This window comes from Quercus lobata, chromosome 10 (genome assembly GCF_001633185.2).
Source record: "Quercus lobata isolate SW786 chromosome 10, ValleyOak3.0 Primary Assembly, whole genome shotgun sequence".
Taxonomy (NCBI): Eukaryota; Viridiplantae; Streptophyta; class Magnoliopsida; order Fagales; family Fagaceae; genus Quercus; species Quercus lobata.
The window spans coordinates 8,691,520-8,703,833 of record NC_044913.1 but is presented as its reverse complement, the minus strand read 5'-3'; the positions used below and the strand labels follow the sequence as shown (position 1 = coordinate 8,703,833).

At 32.4% G+C, this 12,314-nt stretch overlaps 1 protein-coding gene across 4 annotated transcripts; it reads right to left on the bottom strand.

Moving 5' to 3' along the window:
• Positions 1-3,834: 3,834 nt before the first annotated feature.
• On the bottom strand, positions 3,835-7,072 carry LOC115963171 (LRR receptor-like serine/threonine-protein kinase). 4 transcript variants are annotated; one of them, XM_031082071.1, is made up of 3 exons: positions 5,745-7,072; positions 4,344-4,766; positions 3,835-3,999 (listed from the first exon to the last, which is right to left on the bottom strand). In XM_031082071.1, exons 1-2 carry the CDS (start codon positions 6,982-6,984, stop codon positions 4,414-4,416), a joined length of 1,593 nt encoding a protein of 530 aa, XP_030937931.1. In that variant the 5' UTR covers positions 6,985-7,072; the 3' UTR covers positions 3,835-3,999; positions 4,344-4,413. The 4 variants fall into 4 exon arrangements, with proteins under 4 accessions (XP_030937931.1, XP_030937930.1, XP_030937933.1 ...); XM_031082070.1 differs by having other exon boundaries at positions 4,344-7,072; XM_031082073.1 differs by lacking the exon at positions 3,835-3,999 and having other exon boundaries at positions 4,552-4,666.
• Between the last annotated feature and the right edge of the window lie 5,242 nt (positions 7,073-12,314).

Sequence of the window (12,314 nt, the reverse complement as noted above, 5' to 3'; positions counted from 1 at the left end):
CAGTTGCAAGGACGGATGCAGTATTTTAAGCTAGAAGATTCTAGAGTATAAGAAAAAAAACTCAAAGGCATTCATATAGTATTGACAAATTATAAATATACAAATTCATTATTTTTTAATATATTAAGATGCAATTATCTATTAACGAAGACAAAAAATAAATAATAATGTTTTTTTTTAAATATTAGGTTGGCTATGATATATCTTCTTTTTTTGGTTGAAGTTAAAACAATCATAGTAGTGGTGTTAAGAGTATTCTCATCAAGAGTCTTAAAAAATTTAGCATTTAACAACTAAAAAACTTACTTTATCTCTTTTAACAGTTCACTTTACAATATATCTAACATCAAAACTTCTATTTTTTTACCATATTATTTAAATATTCTTTCTTTATTATTCTTTTATTCTTCCTCCATCTCTCTCTCTCTTCTCAACTCAGCAATCTTGCTAGACACCACCACCACCAGTATAACAAAACCCAACAGCCACCTTACCCAACAGCCAACAACCACCAAACTACCAATAGCTTCCATGCCCAAAACTCAAAAACTACAAACAACCATCACAAACCCATCACCCACAAACCCACCACACAAACCCAACCACAAACCACCACAGCACAGCCACCATCATTGGCGGCACCCACAACCTCTACAAATCGGGACCCCCACCACCCAAAACCAAATCAAAAACTCAACAAACCAACATCAAAACCACCAATCAAACCCAATACCACCACAAATCACAAACTCATGTTAGAAATCACAAACCCAAAATCAGAAAGAGCATATTTTTTGAAATTTCTCACCCAAAATCAAATCACAAAACCAGCCACCCAATCAATAGCAGAGACCCACGAACCACAAACTCGACCTCATCTTCTTCACCGATTTCGCCGAACCACTATCCACACTAGTTGCCGGAGTCAAATTGTAGCTCAGTGAGAAAGAGTGAGACGAAGAGAAACTGGAATCAAATTATAAAATCTTGCTATAGTGCGCTCTCAAAAATGACAACTCACTATAGCAAGACGTCAAATTTTTTAGTATATGGCATCTTTGATAGAGTAAGTTTTTGTGGTTATAAATGCTAAAAATATCATTTTAGCATTTATAACACTCTTGATAAGAATGCTCTAAAAAATTTAGCTTTTAGTACCTTAAAAAAGTGAAAAATTACTTTATCTATTTTACCACCTCACTTTACAATACACCCAACATCAAATTTTCTATTTTTTTACCACTTCATTTAAAGTAATATAAATAATTCATTAAAATAATAAAAGAAGAGAGAGAATTTAAGTTTTTTAATTGAAGGTAGAAAGATATTATTAATAAAATATTGTATTTTATTTTTAACAACTTGCTTCAATCAACTGGTATCTATACTAGTTTATTGTAGTTGAAAAAAAATTAGTTTTAACTTCTCCAATAACACATGGTTCTTTAGTGATAAAATAGATTTTTTGCTAAAATACAATCATTATTGTGAATGTTTTTATTGTTTTTGTTTAGTTTTTGGGTTAGATAGTTTCTAGTTGGAGAGCAGCCTAAGGTTTTAGAAGCAGGCAACTACAGAAATGATATATAAAATAAGTATAAAAAATAAAAAATAAAAAAAATTGGGCCAAGGGGTGCCCAGCCCCCACCTCGGTCCATCCCTACCTAGTTGGGCTCATCTCAATTTCTGTTCACAATGTTTGTCTGTCTTTTAAGTCTTGCCCAAGCAGCTCATTACCCAACTTAGGTTACTTAGCTTGGTTTTGCAGCTTTTGCTGCATGTCCAAGGGTTTCTTAGAACATATTGAAGAAAAAATTTAGTAACACAAACTATTACATAACTTTTTTATTTTATTACAATTGCGATGTAGTAGAGTGTGAATAGTGAAAAAAAATTTAATGATTTCATGTGTAAGTAATAAATAACTACTTACAGTCTGCTACATTAAAATTGTGGCAAAAAGTTGTGGAATAGTTTGTAGTAGTAGAACCATTCTAGATTTTGAATTTCCTCTAAATTTTTATTTGTTAATTTACAAAACCATCTTATCAATCACATGATTCATGACTTTCAATCACTAACTAATAGTTAATACGACCAATTTAATAGCCATATCATTAATAAATGAGATCATGTGATATGGATCTGTGAATTTCATGTAGTAATTTTGAGAGAAAACTCTTTCAAATTGGAGGAAAAGTTTGTCCTTTACTAAATCAATTGATAAATTTTTGCATAAGAATATGGAATGCATTCCCACATATAGAAAGAAAGCTGAGAGGATTGCTTCTCATTGTGTAGGCTATAGATGAAAAAGAAGAAATAAAAACCAAACAATTTTCTTCCAAATTGTCTAACCTATTTTATGGCAAATCATTGGGTCATTAACATGTATACTTCATAATAGCTTTCACAGAAAAGCTAGGAAGAGGAGCTAACTGGTGTTATAATTGTCATCCTTGCAGCACTCATACTTTTTACTACAAGCTTCTACTAATCCAACATTTCTCGCCAACATGCTCATCGGGAAAGAAACTACTATATATGCTAATATTCTAACTAAAACAATAATTAATAGTAAGGAGGCTTTTGTTATGTACTAATCCACCTAATTTTGCTGTAAGCCAATGGTTGACAAATGTTTGGGCGAAGTCACGTCAATTAATCTGAGTTTTCTTAGGGGACGTATTTTGGCACACTTTTTACCATAGCTTGTTTAGTATCAATTATGGGTCCATCATTTAAAGCACTCAAATTAATCTAATAACAATTTGACATGTGTACAAATTGTGGCAAAGTATTTGTCTATAGACAGTTTGATCATAAATTAATACCCAAAGAAAAAAAAAGATGTTGAATTAAAAAGAAAATGATATTTAATAGTATCGATGGATTTCTTAAAGAGAGATGTGAGACTACTAGTCTTTGCAATTTTTATCATATCTTGGGGTAAATTATTTATTTGCGTTGCTTACTTTGTAATCCTTTCATAGTTTAATATCAATAAAGAACACTCCTTAAAAAAAGTAGGGAAAAAGAAGACCCAATTGAATCTTGCTATGTTGTATGAGCTGCCCTTGGAAATCCACATAATAATTTGCCTCAGTCAAGAAATAAGCAACTTGTACACATTTGACAGACCTTAAAAATACAATTGCTCTAATTTCCCTACAAATGATAGATTAAACCATCTTTGTTTTAACCATATAAGTGTCAATCCTTTTTCCTTAAAGCACTAGGTGCGTTTTCTATATTGTTTCTCCCCTAGAAAATGTACTTTACACTAGGTCCCAAAGATATATATACTTTTAAAATATATGAAAATGTATTTAATCATAACAAACTATTTTGTTTGAAGAATTAGGTGGTATACAAAGAAGAGAAAACTCAGCAATTATCATAAGGACTTAAATTTAAATTCCACTCTTGTATGCATTGAATATTTCTAGAAAAATTTGCTAATGCAAATAAAATTATTATTCTTTTTAATTCTTTAGTAGATGATCATTTTAAGCAGGAATTGAAGTACAAAACTAAATGATGCTACAACAATCTAGCTAGAAATATTTGTTTGTTTGATATAAGGAAGTGTTGTCTTAATATTTGGCCAAATTATTCCTCTCTCTTTTTATGAAATACCCCAAAAACTCCAAGAATAGATAATGTGATAGATTAAGAGCTGGACCTCCAAATTTATTTCATACCCTAGACCAATGAGCTCATCACCCGAGTAACCCATAAGGATCAAACAAATGGTTCAAAATAATAACAACAAATAATCTACCAACCAAACAAAGAGAAAAAATAAAAGTAGAAACAAAATGCATCACAGCTTAGTTATATCAAAACAAATTTTTATTTCAACACATTTGGTGGGGAAAAAAAAACTCTAGGAGAAACATAATTGAATTAAAACATGCATAATGAAAACATCTTATTTTGCACTAGTAAAATTAACTCCACTCTTCAAGTGATCCAACCAACAACACCTCCTTTATCCTGCAAAATGTAGGTAATAATCACAAGGATGTAATAATAATTTTTTTTTTAAGTGTAATTTTAGAATATGCCCCCGATTATTTGGCACTTCAACTAGCAAGGTAGAGGAGTTGCCTCCTAAAATAATAATAATAATAACAAATAAAATAAAATATGGTAATAGCCTTAACATTGACACAAAAACATGTATATCTAACTGGTAGAAAATAAATCAAAAATGAAAAATCATCTTTACAATCTAAAAGGACAATTTTTTTAAGAACCAAAATTATGAAATAAAGTATTTTCTAAAATGACTCAATAAAAAAATGTATTTTCTAATATAATAGTACATAAATAAATACCTGAAATCATTATTTGTATCTGCACAATTCTGCTTCAATTAATTCCTCCATGAGCATTCTTCTTGGATCTTTACACCTTGTTGCGACGTTCTCCATAAATAATATTCAAGAGACATTTTGTTTTTTCACTTGAGAACACAAGATATCCCATACCTAATCCGAACATGAAACCACATCCGTATCCCAACAATACAACTTTCCAATGAAATCCATTTGCAAATCCAAAATCATCTTCTTGGATGGTTGGTGATGGTGGCGGTTGTTGTCCCTCATCATTGCCACAAGTTTTTGTCAATGGAAATCCACATAAACCAAAGTTTCCACTGTAAGAAGCATTTGTAAACGTATTAAACTGTTTACCTTGAGGTATCAATCCCACAAGATGGTTTTTTGAGAGATTTAAAATTGCCAATGATGTAAGATCTGTCAATTGTATAGGAATGTCACCTGTGAGCTTGTTTGAGGAGAGATCTAACCATTCAAGATTAGTTAAATTTCCAAATGATCTAGGTATATGACCCATAAGATTATTGTGTGAAAAATTTAGCCCTTTAAGTGATCCGAGTTTTCCAATTACGTTTGGAATTTCTCCTTTGAAACTATTGTTGGAAAAATCAATGGTTGTCAATAGAGTGTGTATTTTCACTACATCAATATAATTCCCTTTAATACCAATTGTAACATCAATCGTAACATTTTCATAATAATAAGAATAAAAATCATAGAAATATCTTCTCCAAACAAAAAAATAATCATCACCCATATATTGCAATCCACCGCTATCCATGTTCCCATTCATCATGGCTGATAAATACTTGAAAAAGTTTGATGGCAAATGACCATGGAACATATTGTGAGAGAGGTCTATAATTCTCAAATTAGGTGATGAGAATTTAGTCTTATGATTACCAATGGAACCGTGAAAGTTATTTGATCGCAATAAGAGAACCCGCAACTCTGGAAGATTTACCACCCAATGAGGGAATGTGCCATTAACCTTGTTGTTAGCAATGTCTAGAATTTCTAATTTCTTGCAATTGACCAATGAACGTGGTAATGGCCCTTCTAATTGATTGTCGGCCAGTTTAAGACTTCTCAAGTTACTGCACTTTACAAATTTTGGGATGGAACCATGAAGATTGTTATTTCGCAGTTCCAAATTTATGAGATCACTCATATTTCCCAAACATGGAGGAATCATACTAAAATGATTATGAGAGAAATCAAGGTATTTTACAAAATTGAGATCGCAAATCGAGAATGGGATCTCTCCGCTTAAATTGTTCCTTGAGATTGAAAAGAAAACAATGTGCTGTGGAAGTACATGAAGTGGCCAAGTACCTTCAATTAAATTATCCGAAAAATCAACAAACTGCAACAAAAGAAGGCGGCTTAACTTACCAGGAAAGTTTCCAGTGATCAAATTAGAATGCAAATTGAGATATGTCAAGTTTCGGCTGCCTAAGATCTCAGCAGGTACATTTCCCGAAATTCGATTCAAACTAAGATCCAAGTTATGCAGATTTTCCAAGTTCCCAATCTCTCTCGGTATTTCACCTGATAAATTGTTGGAGAAAAGATAGATTGTCTTCAGTTTCTTGAACTGGAAGATTCCTTGGGGAATATTCCCAGTCAAAAAGTTTTCAGATAAATCAAGGGCCTCGAGATTCTGACATTTGGAAATTGCCAAAGGAATTGATAATTCCTTGCAATTTCCAAGCTCTGATGGAATAGTCCCCACCAAGCTGTTCTTCCAGAGAACAAGATTTCGGAGGCTTTTGAGGTTTTCGAGACTTTTTGGTATTGAACCGGTGAGTGAATTTTCGTGAAGGTAGATGTTTTGGAGGGCGGTACAGTTGCCGATTTCAGGTGGGATTTGGCCGGAGAGGAGAGATGAGCCGATGAATATGGTTTCAAGCTTCTTGAGGAGACCAAGACTCGGAGGAAGGAAACCCAAGACACTTGTATGAGTTAGGCCTAACATGGTCAACTCGGTACAATTCCAGATTTCTCGGGGAATAAGGCCTCCAAGGTTCTTGTTTCTACCGGCTCTTAACACTTGGAGGTTCTTCAAGTTGCCTATGGTATTGGGTATTTCTCCATTGAGCTGGTTTTCAAAAAGAGTCAGCCGTTTCAAGCTTGTGAGGTTGCCGATTTGAACCGGAATCGAGCCCTCTAGCTGGTTCGAGTTGAGGTGGATTTCTTGGAGCTTAAGCAAGTTGCAAATCTCAGATGGGATTTTACCAGTTAACGCATTGTCTCTCAAGTCCAAGTAATTCAGTTCACGCAGTATAGCAATCTCTCTTGGGATTGAACCTGTGAGGTTTGTACTAGAAAGTATAATCTTGGTTAATGAAACCAATGAAGTGAGATTAGTTGGAACTGTACCATATAAATCCAAGTACCTTAATTCCAATTCCACAACCTCCTTGTTGATGTTGCAAGTGATTCCAAGCCACCCACATGGAGTTTCATCACTTGGGTCCCAATTAGACAAGGCCACAGTGGATCCATTCAGGCTTTGCTTCCATGAAAGAAGAGCTTCGCCTTGTGGATTAACTGCAAAAGCTACAAAAGGGTTCAAGAGGGGAAGGATGATTGTTAAGAAGGAGGAGAGGGTGATCCATGGATTTAAAGGCATTACAGCTATGCTTCGAAGTGTAATGAGAGGGAGGAAAGTACACAAAGGAAGAGGGGTTGGTTGCAGGGCCGGCTCAAATGCAATCACCTAAGTCCTCAAATAATAGAAGGCTTCCCTTGTTAAAAAAATAAATATATATATATATATATATATATAATATTTATCTATATATTTTAATTAAAAAAATTAAAACACTTTTATTAATCAATAAAATGCATTAAAAAAATTTTATTATATTCTAAAATACAAAAAATTAAAAAGAAAAAAAGACAAAAATAATCAAACTTTAATTAACAGAATTAAATTTTAAGATACAAATTTATTATCTCACAAATTTATTAATAATATAACGTAATTATTTTAAAATATACTAAAATAAAAATTATAAATTTCAAAAACAAAACAAAAATTGAAAAGGGGAAGCGTACACGTTTCTATCTCTCCGCCTCTTTCTATATCCTTACCTTTCTTTTCTTAGTCTTCATTTTGATTTTTAATCTTTTTCAATAAACTCAGTCTTACTTGAAAATTTTCTTGGTTGATTCCTTTCAATTCACACAACAAATTCAAAATTGAAAAGGGAAAGAGTACACGTCTTATCTGCACTGATCACCGTCAATTCGTGAAACGCAAACACGTCTAGTATTAGCATCCTCTTTTTCAAGTCATTATCACTCGTGTGATTGGCCCACCATAAGTTTCAACACTATGCAACCAAAAATTATCATACAAATTTTATCAGAGATTCTTAACCGTTCAATTATTGTGTTTAAATATACAGGTAAAATCATTTATATATCATGACTTTCGCGTGTAATTAATTACTTTGGCATAATCTTACATTTTTAAATTAATTACTTTTTTTTTTAAATAGTGTTATATTACAATATTTTTGCAACAAATTTTAGGTGGTAAATTATTATTAATTTTAATTTAATTAGTTTTTTATCCACTAATAACAGTAAGTAAGCTATCGCACACTTTTAATGCGATGATCACTTTACAAATATAAATACTTGTGAAGTGTGGGGTAAGCGTTGGGGTTCAAATCTCTAGAAGAAAATTTCACGCTCATATACATTTAGATTAAGTTCGAATAAAATTAAATAACTTTAAAGACCTTAGGCGAAAATTTTAAATAAGGCATTTTTATCATTAAAAATGATAATTTAACTAAAAATAAAATTTAAAGTATAGAATAATAAAACTTAGTTATAGAAATTTTTTTAGATCGTGATCACTTTAAAATCTAAACCTGCACAAATAAAGATTAATTTATTACATAATTTAATAAATTAGTATCACTATAATGTAAATAAATCAATATGATACACATCAAATTATTAATTGGTATAATAATTTATAATAGTTAATAAAGTGAGCAAAACGGATTCTCTTTTCACTGTGGGCTGCAGTGCACGCTGCTGTGCGCTTGGGCAAATGTGAGATGTCTAACCTGTACTCCTATGCTAAGTGTAAAAACAAAAAACATGTCCTATCATAGCAGAAAATGGTCTAATTAAGAGAGGGGCAGAATTTTCTATCAATATTTTTTGTATTAATATTTTCCCAACCTGTCCTACGACTAAAAACGAGGGCCGGCTTGTGTAGTGAAATAAATAATCGTGTCCCATCCCATCAATGGCTTGTGCAGTGAAATAAGAGATGAAAAGGTGTCCCATCAATCAATTGTCCAGGGAAATAAACTAAAAATATATATAATTTAAGGTAAATTTCATTAATATGTTTGTAATAATCCCAATTAGGTCCCTAACATTCTAAAACCTACCAATTTAGTCTTCAAAAGACAATTTTATCCCTAATCTCTCTCTCTCTCTCTCTCTCTCTCTCTCTCTCTCTCTCTCTCTCTCTCTCTCTCTCTCTCTCTCTCTCTCTCTCTCTCTCTCTCTCAAGCCACTGACCACCACACTCATATCACCCACACCCATTGCTGCCTATAAAACCCATTGCCTAGCAAACCCATATCACCCACACCATAGCTGGCTAGGAAAACCACCTCCGAGCAAAACCATACCACCCACAACCATCAGAATGGAACTACTGCCACTACCACGGTGCCACCCCAAAAACCAACAAAGTTTATTTTAATCCACTTACCTACCCAAAATCATAATCCACTTCCACCCAAAACACAACTCATCGATCTACTCCTCAATTGCTGCTCCTCATTCACCCAAAATCACGAGACAAAGAGAGTTGAAGCGTTAGGGCGTGAGAGGGAGAAAGCTGAGAGAAAGCAGAGAGAAGGTTTTCTTGCAAAAGGAGTTGCTTGAGGCTCAGGCCGAGACTCCGGCGCCGGTCTAGCTCCCAAAGAGGAGGCGGATTCTCCCTAGGCGAGCAAGAAGAAGACGAAGAAGATGGGTTTTTGAAATGGGTATTTTTTTTATTTGGGTTTAGAGAGAGAACTCAGAGAAGAGAGAGAGGAGATTAACGAAGACAGAGTGAGTGTGGGTGATATGAGTGTGGTGGTCAGTGGCTTTTCTAGTGGCTATTGGGCGGTGGGTTTTAAGAGAGAGAGAAAGAGAAGAGAGAAGGGGAGAGGAATGAAGACAGATTAGAGAAAGAGAAAGAAGGTTAGGGACAACATTGTCTTTTGAGGACTAAATTGGTAGATTTTAGAATGTTTTGGACCTAATTGGGTATCATCACAAATCTCAGGGAAGGTTTGTGAAATTTACCCTATAATTTAAGTTAAATAAATATAAGACACTTCATCTTCATTTTCGGAAAGATAGAGAGGGGAAGAAGATTACCTTTTCGATTTTGAATTTGCTGTAAATTGAAGGGAATCAACAAAGAAAAATTTCAAGCTAGGCCAAGTTTATAGAAAAAGATCAAGAATCAAAATGAAGATGAAGAAAAGAAAAGAAAGAATATAGATGGAGAGGCAGAAAGATAGAGAAATGAGAGATTTTTCTTTTGTTTTTGAAATTTATAATCTCTATTTTAGTATATTTCAAGTCAATTATGTTGTATTATTTTATGAATTTGTCTGGTATTAATTTTGATTTTAGCATATTTTAAGAATAAGTTAATAAATTTGTCTCCTAACATTTAATTTGGTTAGCTAAAGTTTGATTATTTTTGTTTTTTTTCCTTTTTAATCTTCAACATTTTAGGATACAATGGGGTTTTTTAATGCATTTTATTAACCAATAAAAGTGCTTAAAATTTTTTTTAATTAAAATATATAGATAATTATATTATATATATAATTTTTTTTTTACAAGTGGAGGCCCTCCTATTATTTCTGGTTGTTCCTATTACTGCATTTTGGTATTAGAATTAGCACCAGTGGTTTAGGTTTTCTTCCTCCTTTTCTAAAGAATTAATTGTTTGAACTTTGATATCTCATTAGCATTCTTTAATCATTGATCTTTTAATTGCATGATACCTAAAACATTTAAACAAAAGAAAGAGATGAGAATTAAGATGGCATAAATAGAAATTTATATGCTGCAAAGTGATTAAAAGTCTTCAACTTGCAGATGTTTCTTCAAGTCATTGGTAAAAGACTCGGGAAATTATAGGCGTTGTGGGTCTCTCTATTAGCGAGCGTGAATTGTGGAAGACTTGTGAAAATTATGATCTTAAGGGTCATTCTACTAACCAAATTAGCCAATGTATACTGGAGGTTGTAAAATTTTACCAAAATTGCACTATCAGTCCTTAAACTTTACTTTATGAGTACAATTTGTCCATCAAGTTTTATGTGAGCACTATTGGTCCCTCAAATTGTAAAATTGAGCATTAATAATCATTTTGTTAACTGTTGTTACTGTTATTGTCTATATGGCTAACGAAAGTTATAGAACAATGATGTAGCATCATTTTTTTTGTTTTTAATCGATGTAACATTTCTTTTTATTAGAAAGAAGAAAAATAGATTTTACATGTATTATGGCACGTAATTAACTTTAAAATAGATTTACACGTACATATGTTTTAATTAATTAATTCATCTTTCTATTAAAAACTTAAAAATAAAAACTCAATAAGTCTCCCCTTATCTCTCTCACAATTCTTCCTCTACCATTAGCTGGCAATACCCAAAATCAAACTTTAATCTAGCTGGTTTATCTTCACAATACCAAAGTCCCTTTTGAATCAATAGTGAATACAATTGTTTCAATTTCAAAATATCTTTTCAAATTTAAATTTAATCTAAGTCTCCCCTTTAATTTTACTTTCACTGGGATTATAATACAAATTTAACCTTAATCTTCTTCTCAAATCCAAATCTAAGTGTTCACAAGGCATGATGAAGCCATATGGGAAAAAGAATAAGCAAGAGCTCTATATAGGCATATACATGCAAATTTATATCCTATTTGCACTAAAGGACCACAATTGTTTTAGATACAATTGTTTCAACAAAAAACGAAAGAGAAAAATAGAGAGTGGATTCAATGATAGTTAAAGACTAAAATAGAAAACCAAAAATTAGTGTTTGAAATATCAAATACTAAACCCATATTCATTATATGAAAGTTCAAAAGCACCCAAAAAAGATAAACAAAGACCCAGTCTTGCTTTGGCATCCAGCGCAGTAAAAACCCAGAAAAAATCAACTTTATCAATAAACCCACTCTCGCCCTCTTCAGTCTCAAAACAAAACAAAACAAAACAAAAAACAAAACAAAAAAAACAAAAAACATAATCAATAAAATCTCAAATAAAGCAAACGGAAATCTTCGCAGAATGGATGATTCATGATGAGGCGAAAAAGGCAAAACGGAGATGGACAATGGGCTTACATTTGGGAATTTTGATGTTTTGGTGTTTTAAGTTTTTATTTTAAATCTTTTTTTAAAGCCAATGCAGCATCATGCTAGATTAGTTTTGTAAAACACTTAGTAGTAAAAAGATGACACGTCGTTGTTCCGTTAGTAACATAGACAATAAGTAATAACGACAATTAACAAAAAGACTAAACAACCCTCATTTTTTAAATTTAAGGCTCCTATAATGATCACTTAAAACTTGAAGGCTATAAAATGGTTTATGCGGATTAATTGATTCTAGATTAATTGTTGGCAACCAATCTTTGCTTCTTGGTGCTAAACCCCAAAAGGATATAATGCTCGATTGTTAATAATTTAATTTATTTTTATTGTTTTCTCCTTTTATTGACCTCAGTCTTCTCCTGTCCCTTGACAAAGAACAGTGCACTGTTTTCTCTTTTTATTGACGTCAAGTTTCCTCTTGCCTTTTGACAAAGAACAAGGGGAGGCGTGTTTGGTCATTTGAGACTTTCTTCTAGCTTTCAGTGTTGTCTCAAGCATTAGAAATTCAATATTGTTTTATTT